This window comes from Pogonomyrmex barbatus, unplaced genomic scaffold (genome assembly GCF_055798465.1).
Source record: "Pogonomyrmex barbatus isolate J1 unplaced genomic scaffold, ASM5579846v1 scaffold12, whole genome shotgun sequence".
NCBI lineage: Eukaryota > Metazoa > Arthropoda > Insecta > Hymenoptera > Formicidae > Pogonomyrmex > Pogonomyrmex barbatus.
The window spans coordinates 2,293,659-2,315,042 of record NW_028297108.1 but is presented as its reverse complement, the minus strand read 5'-3'; the positions used below and the strand labels follow the sequence as shown (position 1 = coordinate 2,315,042).

Here is a 21,384-nt window from a genome sequence, read left to right as displayed (position 1 = left end):
CCGTCTCTTATTCCCTTATCGTCTTTGATTTTGTCTCTTAACGAGGACAAATATTACTTGCAATACGGTATGCCCGGTTTGCGTGGTTTTCAAGTTATTCAAATTTTGCGCCGCACATGTTTTACGTAACAACACAATATATGCTATTCATTGCTGAAACAAACAGGACATTTGTATAATTTTTTTCGACCTCAAATTACAGAAAAAGTTCAGGCAAAGATTTCAAAGAGCAAGTATATCGACAATATTAATTGTTCCCGTTTAATCTTACAAAAGTAATAATTTTAATCTTATTTAATAAACATTATTTAATCTTTATTATCATTTTCATTTAAAGCTCAATATTGTTAATAATTATTATAATTGCTGGCAGGGTAAAAATTGTATCTGCTAGCTTTGTTTAGTCATCGGCTTACATCGTCATTCGCATGCACATCAGCAAGATGACAATCGGTTCATTTCCACAAATTACAACTGGATCTTATTCAGCTCTTATTCAGAGCGGGAGGTCTAGTTACGAATCTGATTGTCTCACGACGAGTAAACTTCTCTCCAAATAATGCCATCTCCTTGGTTTATCTAAACAACCCCAACTTCCCACATTGCCCGCTTAACGCAGGCGACTCGGTTGATTAGGGTGCAAACGAACCGTAAACATTAAATTATTCATCATCCGTCCTACAGTCGAGACAGTTAATTAACAGTCTAACTGGTGCCTGATTAGTTTACGTTATTAATGCGATATGATTAAAACTTTTTTGGGTCATGCGCTGTAAAGTGAATTTGCTTCACCTCGGTTGGAATCCGATAATGGCAACTACACAAAGTTATCTCTATCCTCGTTATCATATATGTCACAATAAAATATTACAACAAAATGATTAAATATGATAAAACTTGACAATTAATTGTAACATTATAATAAGAGAAACAAAATAATCTAAATAAATATAATACTTATAAATTTTACATTCTATTTCATAGATGTATGTACATGAGATATTACCGTTATACCGATCCGTTGCCTTTATTCTTGCAGCCGATTGCAATGGTGACTCCAATGCAACGAGAGAGAACATCTATATTAAAAATCTCGCGAGAAATCTACGTAGGCGAAACATCGCAAATTAACATCGCAAAGAAACGTCTGTTCCGCATAGGAGTTGTCGTTCCTTTTCCCGAGGAATTGGTCAGATCGTAAGATTTCCCGAGTGCCCATGTTACCGATTAGTCTCGGCGTGCACGACGGCAAGATCGTTTCAGATGAAGGGAGAATTCTTTTCGTCAAGGAAAACAGGTAGAGCAGCAAATCGGATGGGAATGAAGGAAGTGAGGAAAGAAGAAGAGAAGGAAGGAAGGAAGGAAGAAAGGAAGGAAAGAAGGAAGGAAAGAAGGAAGGAAGGAAGGAAGGAAGAAAGGAAGGAAGGAAGGAAGAAAGGAAGGAAGGAAGGAAGGAAGGAAAGAAGGAAGGAAGGAAGGAAGGAAGAAAGGAAGGAAGGAAGGAAGGAAGGAAGAAAAGAAGGAAGGAAAGAAGGGAGAAAGAAAGGAAGCAAGGAAGGAAGGAAGGAAAGAAGGAAGGAAGGAAGGAAGGAAGGAAGGAAAGAAGGAAGGAAGGAAGGAAGGAAGGAAGGAAGGAAGAAAGGAAGGAAGGAAGGAAGGAAGAAAGGAAGGAAGGAAGAAAGGAAGGAAGGCAGGAAGGAAGGAAGGAAGGAAGGAAGGAAGGAAGGAAGAAAGGAAGGAAGGCAGGAAGGAAGGAAGGAAGGAAGGAAGGAAGGAAGGAAGGAAGGAAGGAAGGAAGGAAACATCGAACACGCGCATAACGATAGACTTCTCTCTAGGAAGGGGAGGAATTGCGGGGACAGCAAAGGGGTGGCAAGTCGAGCGGCAGCACGTCACCATTGTGACGAATGATTCGCGCGTGTCCGTAGACCGACGTTGCGTCTTGCCGCGCGTTTCTACCTCCGTCCCGCTACGAAAACCGGCACCCAGCTTCGAAATCACGAGTGTTGGTGATATCGATCGGCGCGGAACGGGCAAATAGAAGGGGATGTAGGACGGCGACGGCGAGACCGGGGAAGGGACATTTAGAGAGTCACTGCATTCCGAAACTTCTCCTCTCGGAGGTTTCCGTCGCGGATTTTCGCGAACAAAAAAACCGGGCTAGAATCCTGACGAGGATGTGGAGGACCGGAGAGGGCGAAGTGGGTAGACAGGCGGTAGATGTGGTGAAGTTTGGCGAGATTTCATCCGACTTTTGTGACGTAGCTGATATATTTTTATCTGACGTCGGGATTTGAGGACGGCTCGTCGAACCGTTTCTACTTAAGTGCTTCTCTGATATCGATTGTAAGACATATGCAAATGATTACTAAGCAATGTCGAACTGGGATAAAAATATTGTTTGTTTTGATAAAAATATTTCTGTTATAAATATCAATCACACAGTCGTGTAAGTATAATTGCATAAAAACTTCGATACTGAATATACTTATCGATAAGCTATACGTCCTAAGTGAAGAGAAACGCAATAAAATAATAGAAGTGACATTATTATAAAATTGTGCCAGATAGAATGAGATAAAGTCTAATTTTGGAGATCTTTATATAAATATTATTGTGACTCATGTTCTATTTTTATAATTATCAATAAAAACTTGTACTTTCATTATTCAAAGAGATCACATTCCTATAAATATAAAATAATCAATAGCTCTCTTTCGATTTCTTCCTAGATACATTTATTTATTCCCGTTTAAAAAAAAACGTCCAATTAAATTTCAAAGAGCAATGAACAAATAGCCCAAATAAAACGAAAACAATGAATTTCATTAATACATTAGACTATGTTTTAATCATATGCTAAAAATTTTGCTTGTTTTATATAAGAACATAATTTGATCACGTTTTCATATCAGAAAGTTGCTTTGTTCCGAATAGTAATACATATATCGTTCTTTAATACACGACAATAACGAAACTGCTCATAAAATTAAAACGATTGCATCGCAGATATTATTTTGTATTACTTCACCGTTTGACGTACGCCATCCATGGAGCAATATATGGCTTGTTGCTTGCATTATGCAGCCATGCGATTCAACAAAAAATAACTCGTTGGCGCTCACCATTTCGTAATGATCGATACGTGACACAAAAAATGGGCGGCATAAAAATCCATTGCCAGGCGACGGCACTCGCGTGCGTATATGCTGCACGGGGATGGGGATTATTTTCAATAGGGATTATACATATAAAACAATCTGCGCGCCCCGATACGGCGATAAGCCCACCGCGGGTTTATCGTCGCGATGTAATATCGAAAAGAGCTCGAGGTCGGTGGTGCGGGAAAGAATCGAATCGTGATGGCGGAAAGAAGAGGGAAAGTTATTTTACAAGCAAGCGGATATGCCGAGGCGCGAAATGGCCCATTTCACGAGGTGCCCGCCGCGATGTACTCCACGTACGATGTACACACACGCGTCCTCTCCACACGTGCAACGACCGTTAACGTAACGCGAAAGCGCCGGTGTTTGCAGTTTATTTTGGCCTTTAACGCAAACAACAAAGACGATAATACTCGGCCCTGGTCGACACTCGCAACGTGCAGCCACGCGAGTCCGATTTTCGACATCGAGTGCATTTCCGCAACATCCCACGGGATCTAGCGGCTTTTGCTAGTGATTTCCAACTGGATTGCGCTCGTCAACGTATGGTCACTCACTGTTATTGTAACTGTCCGATAATGATGCATCCTGCGTACCGTGATGATGGCCCGATGTCTGTCCCAGTAACAGATTCCTCGCTTGTCGCCCTGTAACACAGGAGAGTGCGAGACGTTAGAGAATTGAGAGATGATCGTTTATTGCAAAAAACCTTTTTCACCTATCAAGTGCCATCCGAGGCTATTGAGACTTGCACCATTGTTATCCGATTACGAAAATATCGAAAAATTCTCGCGTATTCGATTATTTTTTTAGATATCAACTGAAGTAAATTAATTTCTGCAAGCCTCGACTGTTTGCACGAATCATAACGTTGTCATAACAACAATGTATCAACAACGAAACAATATCAGAAACCGTAGTGCGTGCCAACGCGAAACATATCGAAAATCCGATTAGATCAAAAACGTTCGAGAATCAGTTTAATCGAAATCCATTAAATCGACCGTGATTTTGAGTACTCTGATATTACTCGTGAACTCGATTTACGGACGAATACTCCGATACAGAGAATATCTTTACGTTAACAGCATCGTTGAACTCACATCTATTCCAGAGAAATTTGCAGAATTTTGTTATATAATTGGAAACACAATTGGAATTTCTTGTACATTTTATAAAATAAGACAAACAAATTACAAAATCACAAAATTACAAAATTTCTTATTTGCATTATTTTATAACATGTAGATATATTTAGAAGTAAATATAAATATAAAAAGTTTAAACGTTAAACGCATGTTCTGTCTAGACTATAAAAAAATTCTATACACATATCCATCGACTTTTTAAATATATAATTATTATAATTAAAAAATTGATCAAATTGAAAAAATTGATTGTACGACTGCGGATTGTCATATTGGGAAAAAGCGATACATATTAACGATATTTTATCCGCGACATGTCATTTTGAAACAGTTCCATAGATTTATATGCGAAATTGCATTGAAGTGTGACAAGTGACACACAATGAACACCGGCCATACGTCGCCAGGAACATCGTTTACATCGTTCACAAGTGACGCGCATCACTTTGAGAACACATGAGACCTATAAGACATATGAGACTTGTAAGAAATTTATCTTCTTACATAATTTATCTTATCACATAAATGACAATCGCATAAAATTAGATGTTATTTTATAAAAACAGAAGATATAATTACATAAAAGAATTTCTTAAACGTGTATGATGGAACATAAATATAAGATATTAAAGGATAATTTTAAAAATTATTAGTTTAGTTACGAGCTGTTGATTAAAAGTTGATAAGAACAGAAATATTTCATAATTATAGTATAAAAAACATTTACTAGATTATTATCTAATAACGATAAAAAGCTATCTCGCAACAAAATTTATAAAAATTTATAGTGCGAAATTTGTTGTTGAAGATAAGAGTTACGAAATACGATGCCACCTCGTCATTTGTTTCGACTCTGCTCTTTAAAATCACTCACTGTGCAATACGAAGGTAGGATGTTGAATGACCGTGGTAGCAACCGTTCTAGTCCTGACGAGTGTAAAATTACAGTGCGTTGTTTAAAATACCTCGTGGTGCTTTTTTATACCGGTGAAAAATAAATCTGACGCTCCACAGCTCGCACAGCCATTAAATCTATCGATAATAAAAGCGAAACATAACACACAAGTATACAAACAACCCATAGTGCTGTCAGAGCAAAATTTTTAAACTTATTGATAAAATAAATACGTTTAGCTATTTTATCCAGTTTATAATTACTGTGTTGATCTTTATATCAATTGTTTTAATTTAATGTGGCAGTAATGTTTCTCATAATTCTTCTTTTTGAAGAAAAATTTCTCTGAGCAAAGATAGAGCTCTACCATTAAAAGTTTCTGTTTTCACGAGTTTTTGAAAGCATTTTGGGAAAGGTATATGGATGTTTTGTTAAAATATTTTCTATTTGTAGTCTTTTGCATCTTACATTTGTAAAACTGGCATCAGTGTAACAAATAGATGCAATAAATATATATTTCTCTCTAAAATTGTTGTATTTACAATCTTTTAAAATATCCAAATCCATTAGCAAAGATTATATATTCTATCCAGATTAAACAATTTATCTTAACAAAAAGTAAAAAAAAATTAAAAATAACATGCGTTATACAGTGTACAATATAGGTCAGTGCGTACGAATCGTCACGAATTTGTTGGATGGTAATGCGTGATAACATTATGATATTTTCCAGCGAATTCGAGGTGACGAAACTATCTAAACTTGGAGATTATGACAACCGTTTGTCGCGAGTTTAACGATGTTCAGTGATGGCGCTTCCCCAATAGTTATATAACTTCGTGCGTCTCATAAATGCGAGCCACGGAGCAACTTGAGGATAATTACATTCGCAGATGACAGAGAGTAAAATTACTTGCATTATGAGCACGAGACTAGTAGATTACACGAGGGAAATGTAAATTTGTAAAAGCCAATATATACGCATGTTTTGTGTCTTTCGTGCACAAGTGAAAATTTGAAATTACAATTACGAACATTGCGAGTAATTGCGCGGCGCGTTGCAATAAATTAATAACGACGACATAAATCTGTCAAAATGTTTCATTTCGTTTTAAATTTGACTTTGTGCAAAAAATTTATAATAATTTTTGCGAGATAGCTTTATGATGAATGCATAATTTTGAAATAAATCTGTTACGCGAAGATTCGTTAATAAATATTTTGCAAGCGTTTCCATTGAGTTTATGTAAATCTTATTACAATAGGACCACTTATTTTTATAGTATCGACATGTCTGAAATGCATTTATAATATATCGCATATAAAATCTTTTTCGATTAATTTCTTTTCGATTAATAAAAACGAGAAAAATTGCAGCAATAACGTATTCTTTCAGATTTTTGCTATAATTCTTTTTTTTTAGCGATTCTATTGCATTTCAATGTTTTTGTTACAAACTTGGATAACTGAATTCTATCCATTGACCACGACCGCTGTTCCATTCCGAGCATCGCTAACAGTGTACTGCTAAGAAAGGTTTCATTGTTGGAGTTCGCATACGAGCCATTCTGCCGCGTCGCTATTTTTTTCCCTCTTTTTCTCATTCGGCACTGGCGCAACCATCACTGTGCCATTGCGCAACTGCATTTTCTACGCCATAGCCTCGATGTTTCGAGCGGCGGCATTTATTTAGGACGTAGCCTCTTCATGAAACTGCGATATCGCGTGCGTCCGTATAAGATTAATGGACTAATCTTGGCGCCGGGCGCGGTTACGCGCAATCAGGAGACAGCTTTTCGGAGCTTCTGCCTTTCATCGTGATAGCGATGTAGATACAAACATACCAGCTAGCTTGATGCGCTACGCTTGGCTTACGCAGTATGTTCGAACTATTCAAGTTTGCGGTATTTACTTTACGTTCTGCTACATAAGCTCCGCGAAACGTAACCCACGCTTTACATGTCGCAATGTAATACAGCCATGATTACATGATTGCCGTTGCATGCAGAGAGAATGGAAAAAGTATTATTGTCGCGGATTGTCTGCAAATTTTTACACGTCGCGGCATTGGCTGCGTTTAGCAGAGAAAGCAGCTTTGCACTTTACTGTTGTAAAAATTTTTTATATGATTGGTTTTTGCCATTAGTTCTTCATGGATCTAAATATATAAACCAATTATATAAAAAGGATTTTACAGTTGCAAAGCTGCTTTTTCTGCTGAACTTGCCAGACATTGCCATTCTGTATCGAAGTTTAAGTAACAATCATAATCACTGACTAAAAAAAAAGATGAGAGTCAAGATAATTAATATAGCATGATTCTTTAGTTTTTTTCAAAAACCGAGGTAACGCAAAAACGCTGTAGAGCGATCGTTATCGAACGATGTAATATTTGTTACAGACGATCGGGTCACTAGGGAACGGAATCGATTTGTCTCTTCTCGTGAATTCACATCGAAAGGTCAAACTGCCAAGAACTATTTATCAAGAAACCGGAATACCAGAAGGAGCACTAAAAAAGAAGGAAATCGCAAGAAAGAATAATGAACCCGATTGAAAAATCGAGACACCTCACCAAATTGTTGCTTTCTTCACATTGTGTTTTACTCGTTGAATTTCTGTAAAATATCGTTTTTTTGTCTTTATGAAAACATATCTGTCATATCGAACTTATTGTCGATCTTGTTATTGTAATCTTGTTATTTCTCCTATATTTCTATAATACGATTTAATAGATGGATATAAAAAAGTCAAAATATATTTTAAACCATTATCGAGAATTTTTTATCGTAAGATTTTGGTACACTTTACAAACGTACACAATATAAAAAAGATAGCATTAGCGTCACTGTAAGTATTTTATTAGCAAAAGGAAACTTATTGACAACTTTATCGTTTAGATGCGAGCAAAATAATCTCTTATTGTTGTGATTATTCAATTAAATAAATGGAAACTGAGATACATAATAGAAAATAATGGAAGGTAAAGGCAGATTACGTGCCTTTGTAATCCAATGGTATTATTTTACAATGAGTATTAGCTTGCTACATTCAACTGCAGAACACTTTTGGTTGGATTAACTTCATTGTTCAAAATTCATATGTATGTCAGCAGTTATGTTACGTACCCGCATTACTAGTATATAATTTCTTGTTTCTCATGTATTTTCTCGAACATCTTTGTCATTCCTGCTTACAGAATGCTGATTCATTGCGGACAACGAAAGTCATAGTATGCTTAACATAATTTTGTGCACATTGATTATTCACTTTGTCCCGCTCAATGGTTCTCGACCGCATGTAAATCCCCGAAGGATCGTGAGTCTCCGAGCGACACTAGGAAGTTGCACGACGAAGTAAGGTACGGTGCCTAATACAGCTTTATACACCCAAAGGAGTGTTTTACCCAAGTTGGTTCGTTCCGGTCTGTCGCCACTTTTCCGATAGGCTCTTTAACTAATTCAAGCGACGGCGCCGTAACAACTGAACTAAAATTCAACAGAGAATTAAAAAGGCAGAGGCCGTAGAGCCAAAATGCTCGACTCGCACTCATCATTCGCATATTAAATTCATGAATATCTACTTCGTTAAAATTCAAATTAATTAATTAATTACAAGAAAGAACTTGAAAAATAAAATCGTACTTTCTTACATAATTAACCTCCTTTAGTTAACTAAAAAAATGAAGTAATATCTTTTATTTTAGTGATGCTTTTGCTTACAATTATAAATTCGAAATAATCTTCGATAATTCTGTGCACCTTGGAGTTCCGCTAATTGCATCTCGTATCCAGCTTTTAAATTTAATTAATATCTTCTTCAGTTATTGGAAAATACGTCAAAGTCGCGCGGGATCGCAATGGCTACAAAGATATACGAATTCTCAAGAGGTTAAGGATATTACGGAAATCTGCAGAGGAATAAATTTAATTTTACACTCAATCATGTTAATCCTTTTCTCTTTATACACTCTCTGGATCTTCCTACTAGGTAGGGAAAGAGAGATGCAAGTTGCGAACAGAAGTAACGTGAAGACCGAGTGGAGAATAGTCGGAAAGGTGAAGAGGCGCAACGAGGTCAGGAAAACGGTATAGTGTGGAAAGGGAAAGGATAAGATCTGCAGGAATAAAAGGCACTAACTCCGAAGTACCGACAACTTGAAAAACTAGGTAAAATTGGATCTCGGAGCTGTCTTCATTCGAGGAAGCGCAGAAGTGGCAATCGCGTAGCAAATTAAGCGGGACCGTCGTAAAAGAGCGAAAATGGTTATGCTCTGTCCTAAACTTCGTCTGTCTTTTCATTTTTCTTTCCTTTTTTTCTAACTTTTTGCGCTTCCATTAAATAATAGATGAATCAAAGTAATGTGCCCTTCTCCGTAGCAGAACACACTTCGCTTCGGGCTGGGGACAAGTTTCTAAAGCCCCCCTCTTACAACCTTCTACAATCCTGTAGTCATAGAATTTACAAGGTATCGGCTTAGTACATTAGAGAGGCTTCATCTTACATTAGTGAATTTTGATCCAGTAAAGAAATATATTCGATTTCGCATGCAAGGATATGATTTATGAAAGAAGATTTAACTAGTAATAAATGTATAAAGATATTTGTCTGTTGATATCAGAATAATATCCTCTTTCTAGAGATTATTATTCTTATTTATTCCTCTTATTTATAATCATCATCGTTTGTCGTCACTTTAATTTCATTTAAATTAGTTTTCTTAACGGTCATATTTTATTATTGATAGAAACTTTAATTTAAAAAAAGAATCAAGATGAAAATAAAATTCCTTTTGTTGCAGAAAGAGAAATTGATTAAAAATGTAAGCGATACGTTAATTATTGTTCCTTCGAACTCGAAGGACTGAAATCCTTCATCATTTCAACCTCGTCTGGCCGATACGATCTGTACCTTCTTTCATAAAAACTTGTCTTGGCACGCTAAATAAAATATGTGTCAAAGTATCGTCTCTCTTGCCCTCCGCCCGGCACTATCGCTTGGCCCGGAGTCAGCATAAGTTTCCAACTTGGTGGTGAAGGAAACCCCTTGCGGCAACTTGCGTACCCGCAGAATCTCGTGAACAGACTCAGCACACGCCAACCCCGAGGAAGAGTAAGGCGGCGGAAGGTATTTCTTGGGTCACGGTATGTTCCTCTCTCATCCCGAGCACACGTACCAGCACACGTACCAGCACACGTGCAACCCCCTTATCTCGGCCGGCGTACGGCCGGGGCGCAGGCGTTTCTTCGTCAGATGAAATGTTAATAGCAGCGAAGATGCGTGCATGCTGCAAACGCGAACTTTTCGCGTAACACCCGGCATTGCTCACCGGTCGCGCATTCTTTTTGCACGGTTCGCCGAATATCCCACGTTCTTCCAAGCGCATGAAACGGAGTATCTCAAATTCTCTCTCCGCCGCGCCGCGTTAACAGCGTGCGCGCTCTTCATTTTTTTGCTAACGAGAAGCTCCGGAGTCGGGTGATTCATGGAAAATCGTAAATCAACTTGACTACCTGCTTCTTAAGGGAATAATTTCGGTCTCTTTTTACCGAGTGATTTATGAATTAATATCTTTCTTAAACCGCCATGATGGTGTATTCTATATACGTATGAATGGTCAGTATATACGCTAAATTCTCATTGTTTAATTTATTCTTGACAAATCCAACATCTTTCGTTCTTTCATTCAAAATACGACAAGTTATTAATGCACGAGTTAAATAGTTGTGCATAGTTTTGCAAAATTCTATAAAAGAATTCTGTAAAAATTGTTTGCGCTTTCCGTTTTTCTATGAATAATATTATAAAAAAATATAAAAAAGAAAAACAAATTTAATATTAATGTTAAATTTAATATTATAATAATATCCTGATGGTTATTTTTTAATATAAGGGGCATTCCAATAATTTTACAGAATGTCAACTAATAATAATTTGTTTATACTTTCTATATGAGATTTCATTAATACCCTCAGAAATAATTAAAACCAGTATTTAACATAGCTTTGTCCATTCGATCATATTTTGACGGATTACGCGAAAAATGTGGTTTATCCATTCTCATATATTTTGACGGCAATATGTGTCACATATTTTCCGATATCGAGTTCAGGCTTTATTTATAATCATTATTTATGAAAAGCGCTACATTCATTATCTTCGACATGTTTAAAGGCTTTGCAACCGCATATATGATGCCTGTATAATTTTTTTTTCTGCTTTTATAAGATAAAATTATTATAAGTATAACATTTCAACAATATTACGTGACTCCATCAACAGTTCTGCATTAAATTATATTGTCTAATTGTGAAAAGACACGCACATGTGTACGTAATGCAGGCAACAGTTAACTCTGTCCCCTTGAGAAAGAGGTACAGCTCGGGGCTTAGCAGCAGATTTGAAATATTCACATATCCCATACCTCCGATCTAAGCATCGCATTACATCTGAAGGCTATCAGTAGGATCGATACATTTAAATCGGATGCTACGCTCGATTTCGTGACGCGCGTGTATCAACCGACAAATACTGCACACAAAAATCTGCAAAAAATCCCTGGTTTCGGAGCGAGGATCATTCGTCTGTGTTAAAAAGGGATTCGCTTTCGATATCGCTGCATACATCACACACGTGATCGATGATGGCGATTCTAGCGGATCGTTGCAACTGGTTATTTCATGCGCAGATTGAGAGAGGAACATTGTTTCGGCTTAAAGATAACGCTTTGTTTCCGGTGCTCCGCGGTGAACAATGCACGCACGAAAATCGAATAACGCGCATAAAGCTGTAGATAAGCGCCGGTTGGGTAGAAAAAAGCGTGGCTCAAGCAGCTTTCATATTTCACGACTGCCACTTGCGCTATTTTTCATTTTACTCTATTCTCGCCCTTTTTAATTACTGATAACGTGGAAAAAACCGCATAGCGCAATGCCCGAGTCGCGCGATCGTGGAGATTTGTAGCTGACATCGGGGCCGTGAAATTAAGTTTTACAAATTTACAGTTTATTATTCCGCCAGATGCAATACGGATGTAACGAATAAATAAGTAATGCGTAATAATATTATATACATGACTATTCGTAAGTCTCGTCATATTGCAATGATTCATGTTTGTACCAGCATTTAGATTTAAAAAAAATGATGGGAAAAAAAAATCGCTGGAAATGCGACGTGTAACATTTATGGAAAAATTCATACACGGTTCAGTATACGTCAAGGGAGCGTTGAGGCGAGAAAGGGGGACAGGAAGGATAGGGTTTAATTATAGTAATGTGTATATAGCGTGTAACCATTTTCGAGAAACGCACGGCAGAGACGGGCGTGGATGCGGTTAAATCGAGTTATCGACGTCGTCGCGCCCGTCGAAAGGTCTCACAACGAAACGTGTCGACGTACGCTAATTCGCGATCTGCAAATCTCTCGCACGGTAAAACGGCACGAGAGACGCGAGGGGGGCGGCGCGGCGTAGCGCAACGCGCGATTCGGCACGGCGGATCAATTGGAGCGCACTCTTCGACGTTGCGAGAGAGCGTTCGCTGCGGATTCCGCGTTCCCGATGGTCGTGAACGATCGATACGCGAAACAAAGTGCCAACCGTACACATTTCTATACGTTCCAATCCGAAGGGCAATTCAATTGCGGCGGACGTCCCATACGGGCATCTGCAATATTCTCCGCGAGCAATCGTTCTCCAGAGACCGTCAATGTATGCGCTCGCACGGCTCCCAATGACATTTACATTTATATTGACACGGCGCTCAATGGGATCTTGAACAACGGCGAATGCTTAAATGCATTTGCGACCGCGGCTTAACGACCGGACTCGAATTTTTCCAGTGCCGGATCGGGGCGCGGACGCGCGGGAAATGGTACGCGCGAGGACGCGCCGATAACGCTGGCGTGTCCCGCAACGGATGCTGAAACGAGGATTCAATGCGATTAAGTTTTCACGTTGCGGACACGCCGACATCGCGCACGTAACTCGTGGTACTAGTGCGTTAACTCTTGTACGCGCGCGATACCTTTACAATAAATCATATTCGACAGAAATTGACTTTTTTCTCCGTTCGCGTATTCTGTTCATCATATTGTAAATCTGATTAAGAAAATTAATTCGTTTATCAAGAGCATTATGCTGTATAATATAATCAATTTCGGAAGTAAATGAAACGCGCAATATTATTTTCTTTTTAGAGAAATGGATTTTTCAGAATCAGAATATAAAATCAACAATGTCTGACAAAAATTGTTTTAACAATTATATTATACTGTCGTTGTAATTATAATACAAACTAAATACTAAAGTATCTCAGTACCAGATATTAATGTACTAAATCTAGCGATGTTAAATCAACGTCATTGATATTCAATAATATTTGATATTGAATCCTAAATTCAATCCTATTCTAAATTTTAATGATTAATACTTAATGATATTCTGATTGTGCTATCCCAATATTATTTCTATTAATAAAGATATTTAATATATTGAAATAGCAAACTCCTATATTGTTAATTGTAATCCTTCTTATAAATTAAAACTTGTAAAATTATTCGTGGCTCTCACAGTGTGCTATTACAAAATTCTCTTTGTGCATAACAGTCAAAAGACACGATATTCATGTAATTTTCATTCGCGTTAGAACATATCGATACGATATCGAAGGCATAGCTAATAATAGATAAGAATCTATGTCATGTTTGTCTGGCCTTTGTGTGGCTCTTTTGATAGCCAGATTTATTAATGTTAAAGAACTCCAGACTAGAATAACGTATAAACAATACGATCCTACCTGTTGTCGAGATTATCTTGTATATTTCTTGTATATTTATGTTTCGATAAAAATAAATACAAAACTGTGTACAATCAAATTTAATAAAAATGTATCAGAAAAGAATCGATAATCTTATACGTAACGACATGCATATAGAGATAACGAATTTTTAATTCGGATACCGTATACCGGATACCGTGTTGTTCGGAAGCAGGTTTTTGCGAAGAATCGATTTCATTGGAAGAAAAATAGCGGTGCATAGCAGTGGCTCATTACATGGCCGAGACCCTGCGACTTGTACCCTCGTACCTCTGCAATAAGAGCTGTAACCAAATTCGTCTCACGTATTTCCACGGCCCTTTGAGCGCAATCTCGTAACCATGACGTCCTGCAATTTATCTGGAATGACGTTCTATTAAGATGGGATTCGGTTGCCTTCGATCTCTTTACCAACTTCCGGGGTGCACAAGAGCCGAGAGTCTTTCGCCTCACAACTCTGATAGCTGGACTGCACGCGGGCTAATGAGTTTGTAACTTTTTAAACGGTCCTCCTTCAGTGAACGCGCGATTCTTAGTGTCAGTCTAAGATGTCGATAGTCGATACTCGACACGGTGATTTAAGACCTCCCTTCAGAGCTACGGCAAGTTAATTGTAACTTGATAGCATTTTAAATTTACCCGCCGGATATTGATTTACCGTGGTTGCAAACAAAATGATCGTGAGGAATTCAATTATTTTTTAAACCAATCAGATTTATCGACTAATTTGGAAAGTGAGATATCATAATTTGCAGTAATAATGATGAGCGATAAGAATCGTCTTCTTTATGTCATAGATGTAAAATGCAAACGTACACCAAATAAATCAAATTAACTTTCATCAAAAAGTTAATATTTTATTCAATATGCTAAAAAATACCGAAAAAATGATATAAGAAGAAACACATGAAAGCATAAATTAATATTGAAGCAAATTTTGTGCGTGTCACTATTTAATACTTAACTTTATTTCATAATTTTGCACAATACAATTTTACAAATCAATAAACTCATTATTCTTGTGCGGTTAAGTAATTTAAAAAAAAAATCAATTTAAAACAATATATGCACCTATTATAAAAAGTATTAAGAATTGAATAAAATTGCAGAACGAAATAATTATTTTTTTATTTTATTCAAACTTTTATTTGTTTATGCTAGCAAAATTTTCATCATTGTATGACCCAGTTTATTCACAAAAGAATTAATATTTTCCGAATCAAACTAACAAAATCAAGTTTTCTATGATTGTTGAATGAGCCTTTGGAAATATATATATTATTTATTTGTATAAAATATCCTGGAATATAAAAATCACTCGAATTTAAGACTCTTTCTTTATAATTTAAATCATTTTAGTTAGAATAAATTCTTTTTCATATATAAATTCTCGAATATAATTTAAAATTATAATAATTTGTCCAATAAAATATTCAAAGAAGTTACTTTTTCATATATTTTCTTAAATTTTCTATGCGTAGTAATTAAATTTTAAATTAAAGTTCATTCTAATATAAAATTCAATTGAAAATAATTAAAAATAAATAAATCATTTTATTTATAACAATCTTGACAGAAATCATTCTTCGTCGTTTACAGTTAAAATCGATACATCAATATTTTAAAGCTTTGACACAAACTGATTAAAGAACTTAAAATTTACTTGCACAAAATGATTAAATAAATGATTAAATAAATGTCTTACAAAAAATAAAAAATACCTCGGGAAAATTATAGTATAAAGATTATTTTTTTTTCTAATAAAGTAATTCATCTTGATATATTCGTATCGTTTCTTTCGTCGTAAAGCCTATCATTTTCAAATTATAAAACATAAACACATTGTACGCTGGGTGAGTTTTCACTATACGAGGATACTTTGTTTCGCAGCGACCTGGAGACCAGTTTCCATGTGTGTTGTTCACGCGTCACGTATTATAGCATGTCCGCTCGGTCGAGCTGGAGTTGTGCCACGTATAAGCGTTTTCTCCATCTCCTCTCTCAAGTTTCCACAAAGTACACGACGCGTGGACTAGAATTCTCGCGAAAAGAACGTCTCGTATGCGCCCGGGGATTCGTCGAAATATTTCCGCCAGCTGCCTTTCTTACTTTCCCCACTGTTTCTATTTCTCTCTCTAACCCCGCGGACAAACGAGGTGGAGCGGTATCGTTGCGTTGTGTCGCGTTCAATGAAACGAGAAACGGGCAGAAAGAAGAGAGAAGACGCGGATTGCATGAACGATATGTAGCCTCCTACTTTGTTATGCCGAATACAGCCGCGGCCGCATGAACACAGACCATCGCCGCGGGTCAGTCGCGGTTTCACAAAGGACCCTTTTGTAGCTTTCATCGAAACGGTTTCGTAAACGATAAGAAAACGATAGCATCAAAGGAAATTTAGTAATTGCAGAACAGGCTGCTGGAATGCGAGCTGGATATACGCATTCCGGCATGAGACGAAATGAGCCGGAGCATCGGGATTCGATTGACCGCTTTGACGTCGACGACGAGTGCACGATACAATACATTACATTACACACGCAGATTTTATGCGTGCAAATGGAACGTACTTTGTTCCGCGTCTAGGTGAATGATGCTCCTATCCCCAATGAAAGTTAGCTCACTTTCATCGCGACATGACCATCCTTTCGTCGGCAGAAACTTATTTCGTTTTACTAGCGAGCGCCGTCATTATTCTCGCACCGAGGGAGAAAACTTCTCAAGGAAGACAGGTGAAATTCGTCAAGCCTCGTCGGACTTGTTCTTTCTAGACGCAATGATTTAATACTCTCGCAGCAGTGCCATGTGGAAAAGAGACGAGGTCTGGGAGGAGGATAAGACGCTCAATCAAAATCATTGCTCGCGGTCTCGCGCGAAGGGGTGCGCGCGCGCGAGAGAAAGAGAGAGAGAGAGAGAGAGAGAGCAATTCTGCGAAGTGTGTCGAGATTAGTGGTAGTCCGTTGTCAGTTTAGAGGGAAGTAAGTGGGATAAGATGAGGGTGAAATGACAGGGCATATTTTATAGGATAATCGCGCGGAATAGAAATGAGCACTGAATGCCGGCATCGTGTATTGACGCGTAAATCACATTGGGAATTGATTTCCTCCCTGCTTAATTAATTCCCTTTTGTTCAACGTAAATTTGTTATTGATTATCTATCTATTGGAAGTTTCCAATTATTACATTAATCTTATCGAAACTAGCGATTTCACTTATCTTCCTCACGATTCCTGATTTTGCACAGGTTATATTGACATTAAGCAGAGACTGATTAAGATTTATAACAACAACTTAAACATTAATTCAAAAAATTATATTCAAACTGTACTAAAATATGCATTTGAAAGTACATCTTTATCAAATTGCTTTTCATAACCCTCTAATTAATTAAACGGCTATTATTTCGTAACCCATTATGTATTACTTCAATAATGTATCAATTGAATTACCGTCCAATTATAGCTCTATCCCATATAGCAATCGCTTGAAAAGAATATTGCATTGTGAAATTCAATCGTGTTTTTGCCAGTCGTAATTAATGTTGAAACGCTTCAATTCAAATTTTTTGCTTAAAAATTTTGGATATTGTACCGGTCACGGTCGAAATTGCACGTACGCCTCGATCGGCAAATGTTCGATGGTTTCATTATCAATCCATTGTAACGTAAAATCCGAATTCGCCAATCCGTCCTCGTTCACAATTTCGTTTCGATATGACGAGCGTGATATCACCCGGATATTGATCCTGGCGTATGACATACACGCGTACGTGCAAAGGAGCGCGCGTGCGTGAGCAACACGCTCATCGAAAGCGCACGATTGCGCGGCTGAATCGGTTACTCTGAAGCTTGATTTCAATTTGCCATAATTTCATAGAATTGATAATCAGGATTTCGCGTGTTTCCCCGACCGTGCGTCGCTAGATGGATGATATAACTTTCACGAAGACGAGAAATGTACCGCAAATTATTATGTTGATAATATGCATTTACGACGTGAATACGCGGTGCTCCAAGTTGCATATGAGATCGAGGATGAAACAGAAGAGAGAAGCGAGAAGCTGGATATTAATGCTAGGGAATCTTGATGCTCTAAAATATGCATAAATGATCTCATGTAAGATGTCTCATGCAAAATGATTCTATCGTATTCTACATATTATTATACATAATGCATGATTATTGCCTCATAAATAGAACAAAAAGAAAAGATATTTTATTAGTAAATTTATTATTATATTAAATTATTTATATTATTATTTATATATTAAGTTATTCATTTAACATTTAGAATTATTAATTTATATTTTTAATAAAATAAATAAGTTCCTATCACGTTAATAAGTAGTATAAAGAAATTATATATTAAGAAGAATAATATGCGATTAATCAGATTCAATTATCAGCGTATTATATAAATTTAAGTTGTTTAAATAAATTATAGAAAAAATTTTACATTTTAAAATATTACGTATAAAAGCTAACAAGATAAAAAAATGGAAAGTAAAAGAAAAAAATTTCACGGCATTATGCATCAGAATTTTGAGTTTCAAATACGACCTCGCGAGAATCGTTCACATCGCAAAATCTAACGAATTTCGCCGCAGCGTACGCCAAGTTATACCCGCATGGGTGAAAGTGCAAAGAAATGATACGAATGTTCCTCTCTCTCAGCTTTACACTTGCTGCCAAGTATTTATCTGGTTGTACGAACGCGAGAATTTGAGGAAGAAGTGGTATCCCGCACAGAATAACGACGCGTTAATTTACGCCTTGTAAAGTTGTATTTTCCTTGATGTTTGATTTCAACTTAAAAATAAAAATATGTAACGCATAAAATTTGTGGTAAAATTACGAAAGTTTACATCAGTTGAGCTAATATAGTTTCAACTTTAATAACATATTTAAATATACATGAAATGTAGTATATTTAATATTTTAGAACATTTTTTTATGTAATTTTTCAAAATAGTAGAAATTAGCATATCATAAAATATAAAAATAATGTATAAATTAATAATAAAAAATTTAACAGAGTAAAAAAATAATCCTAAATAGAAATATATCATAAAATTTATTTTAAAATTATTTATCATCATTAATACAATATATACATATTATTAATAATTATTCTTATATAAAAGGTTTTATTATTAGAAATTTATTAGTCTCCGATCATCAGATTTTTAACGCCAGTTATTTTTAACAACATGCGTCTTGGCTTTGTGTACAAAGAAACAATTCAAGTCGTAATACAGGATTTCGTCTGTATACAGTAAACGACAATGGCATTGTTTTGCCCTTAGATATGTCGGTCATTGAGAGGAAGGAATAACCTAGTACGGCGGTAGAATCAACGACGAATTGCCGTGAGGTATATCGTTTTTATCATGGAGAACTTACAATAACCCCTACTCGATTTAGAGTCCAAGCAGCCCGCAGAGACTCAATGTTGGAAGGGAAGAAGAGTAAAGCGAGAGTAATTCGCGACGGACAGCGAGAAAGACAAAGAGGCAGCGAATGTCCAACCGAAGGGTGAGATACGCGAGGTTTCTATGGGTTTGCGTGGGAAGCCGTTAAAGGGAAAGCGCACCCGCTGACGAGGCTTTCCCTAGGTGCACCGGCACCTAGTTGCTGGACCGAGCTTTCAGGACGAACGGAAGGGATATAGAGAGGGAGACGAAGGATGGGAATGACAAGAGGTATCCCGCGTACCAGGACCGAAGAGGGTGAGCAGAAGCGAGGGAGATGGAGACGGGAGAGAAACGGGGGATGTGAAATCGAGGGAGGACGAGGGAATTGAGGATCGGTGGAAGCGGAGAGCCGAGCTCAGCGCGGAATCGCCCGACCGGAAAACGCGACACCACCGGAAGATTGCACTATCGCGCACCCACTTGTTTTCTATCCCCTCGTCGTGGCCTTTCGCCCCTGCGCCCGGCTCCACCCCTTTTCTCGCTCCTCTCGGGTACTACCCGCGTCTCGCTTTTCTCCTTCCCTCCTCTCCCCTCTGCATGCACCAACTGATTCTTCTATCCAGCAGCATATATACAAATCCGTTTCGTCGGTTTCCTTTGTTCCGCTTGGGTCACCGGACCCAATTCTCCTGCTGGCTCGGTACGCACGCTCGCTCGATTTTCTGTAAAACGCGCGATACCTTGCCCGACGAAACTACCACATTTCTTCCGTCAAACGGAGGAAGCATCCGACGAGTGAATTTCGAGCAGTAAAGAGGTGCAGTTTAGAGGATGAAGATGCCGTCGCTTGGGACTTTGTTTCGCAATACCGGGCTCCGTTTTACGGAACCAGCGAGCGCGCACCGTTGATTAAAACTCGTTGCTTTCCACTTTGAGATTCTTTCACTCAAAGTCGACGCTGTTTCGTTCTTCCTCCGTGATACGCACGCGTACGACTCCACGTACACTTTCCATTCAATTTCACAGTCTTCGAGACACGACCGATTTCATTGGATTTTCAATTTAGTCACCTTAAGAAGCAACGTTAAACAGAGATAACTATCAATAACATATTTGTAACAAATATACTGATTTTATAATAAATATATTTAAATAAAATAATCAAATTCTTCTTTCTAAATGCCAATGCCTAATTTTATTAATTTCGTAATTATTTAATTTTTCTTTAACAAAAATCTATGCTCAATTAAAGTAAATAAGTATAGAATCAAGATCTATAAAGATTAATTTTAAAGATACTATTATCCGTAGATCTGAACAAAACAGTCATTTGTTGCTATCAGCAAATAAAAATTACTCAATAAGAAAACATCTCGATCTTTACGTGCAGTACTTTAACTTAAGTCCCACTCAGTTTAACTAAGACTTCGGAATACACCAGCTTGGTTTTATGGGATCTACGCGGCTCTGCTAGTTTCGTTGATTAAAACTCTTCACTTCTCTCAAATCGCTGAAACTCGTATGGGACAGAACGAAGATAGAGAGAGAGAAAGAAACGGAAAAAAGAAAAAAGATCTGCGCGCGGTGACCGTCGAGGGAATGAAAGAAGGTGCAAGAGTCTCCTTATTCCGGAAATTGAAAAAAGATACGAATGGCCATAGTGGCGACGATGAAAGGCAAAAAGAGAGACAGACAGAAAGAGAGAGAGAGAGAGAGAGAGAGAGAGAGAGAGAAAATGTAATGAGGGAGTGGAATAAAGAAAAGAAAGGAAACGGAAGGGTTTGGTTAGAGACTGCACGCAGAACGCGTTTCGCGAAAATGTACTTATGCATTGGAATTCCCTTCTCGACGGGAACGCGTAATAGGGAACTTCGCCACTAGCATCTTAGCCGAAGCTGCGATTTTCCTTGTGTGGTAAGAAAAAAGGAAACATAAACTGCGGACCGAG

At 37.4% G+C, this 21,384-nt stretch overlaps 1 protein-coding gene and 1 long non-coding RNA gene across 11 annotated transcripts in view; one reads left to right on the top strand and one right to left on the bottom strand.

The window, feature by feature from the left end:
* LOC105426441 (Dpr-interacting protein kappa) overlaps positions 1 to 21,384 on the bottom strand; it is a 164,260-nt gene that overhangs the window by 33,767 nt on the left and 109,109 nt on the right. For 8 of the 10 annotated variants that reach the window (XM_089071387.1, XM_089071389.1, XM_011637665.2 and 5 more), the window contains exon 2: positions 3,722 to 3,811. In XM_089071387.1, coding sequence (XP_088927513.1) covers positions 3,722 to 3,811 — 90 coding nt within the window. The remainder of the gene's footprint in view (positions 1 to 3,721; positions 3,812 to 21,384) is intronic. The other 2 variants (XM_089071388.1, XM_011637667.2) reach the window with 1 other exon arrangement.
* LOC148937650 (uncharacterized) lies at positions 1,318 to 15,741 on the top strand. Its single transcript, XR_016138051.1, has 2 exons — positions 1,318 to 2,449; positions 7,609 to 15,741. It is a non-coding gene; the product is annotated as an uncharacterized LOC148937650 (long non-coding RNA).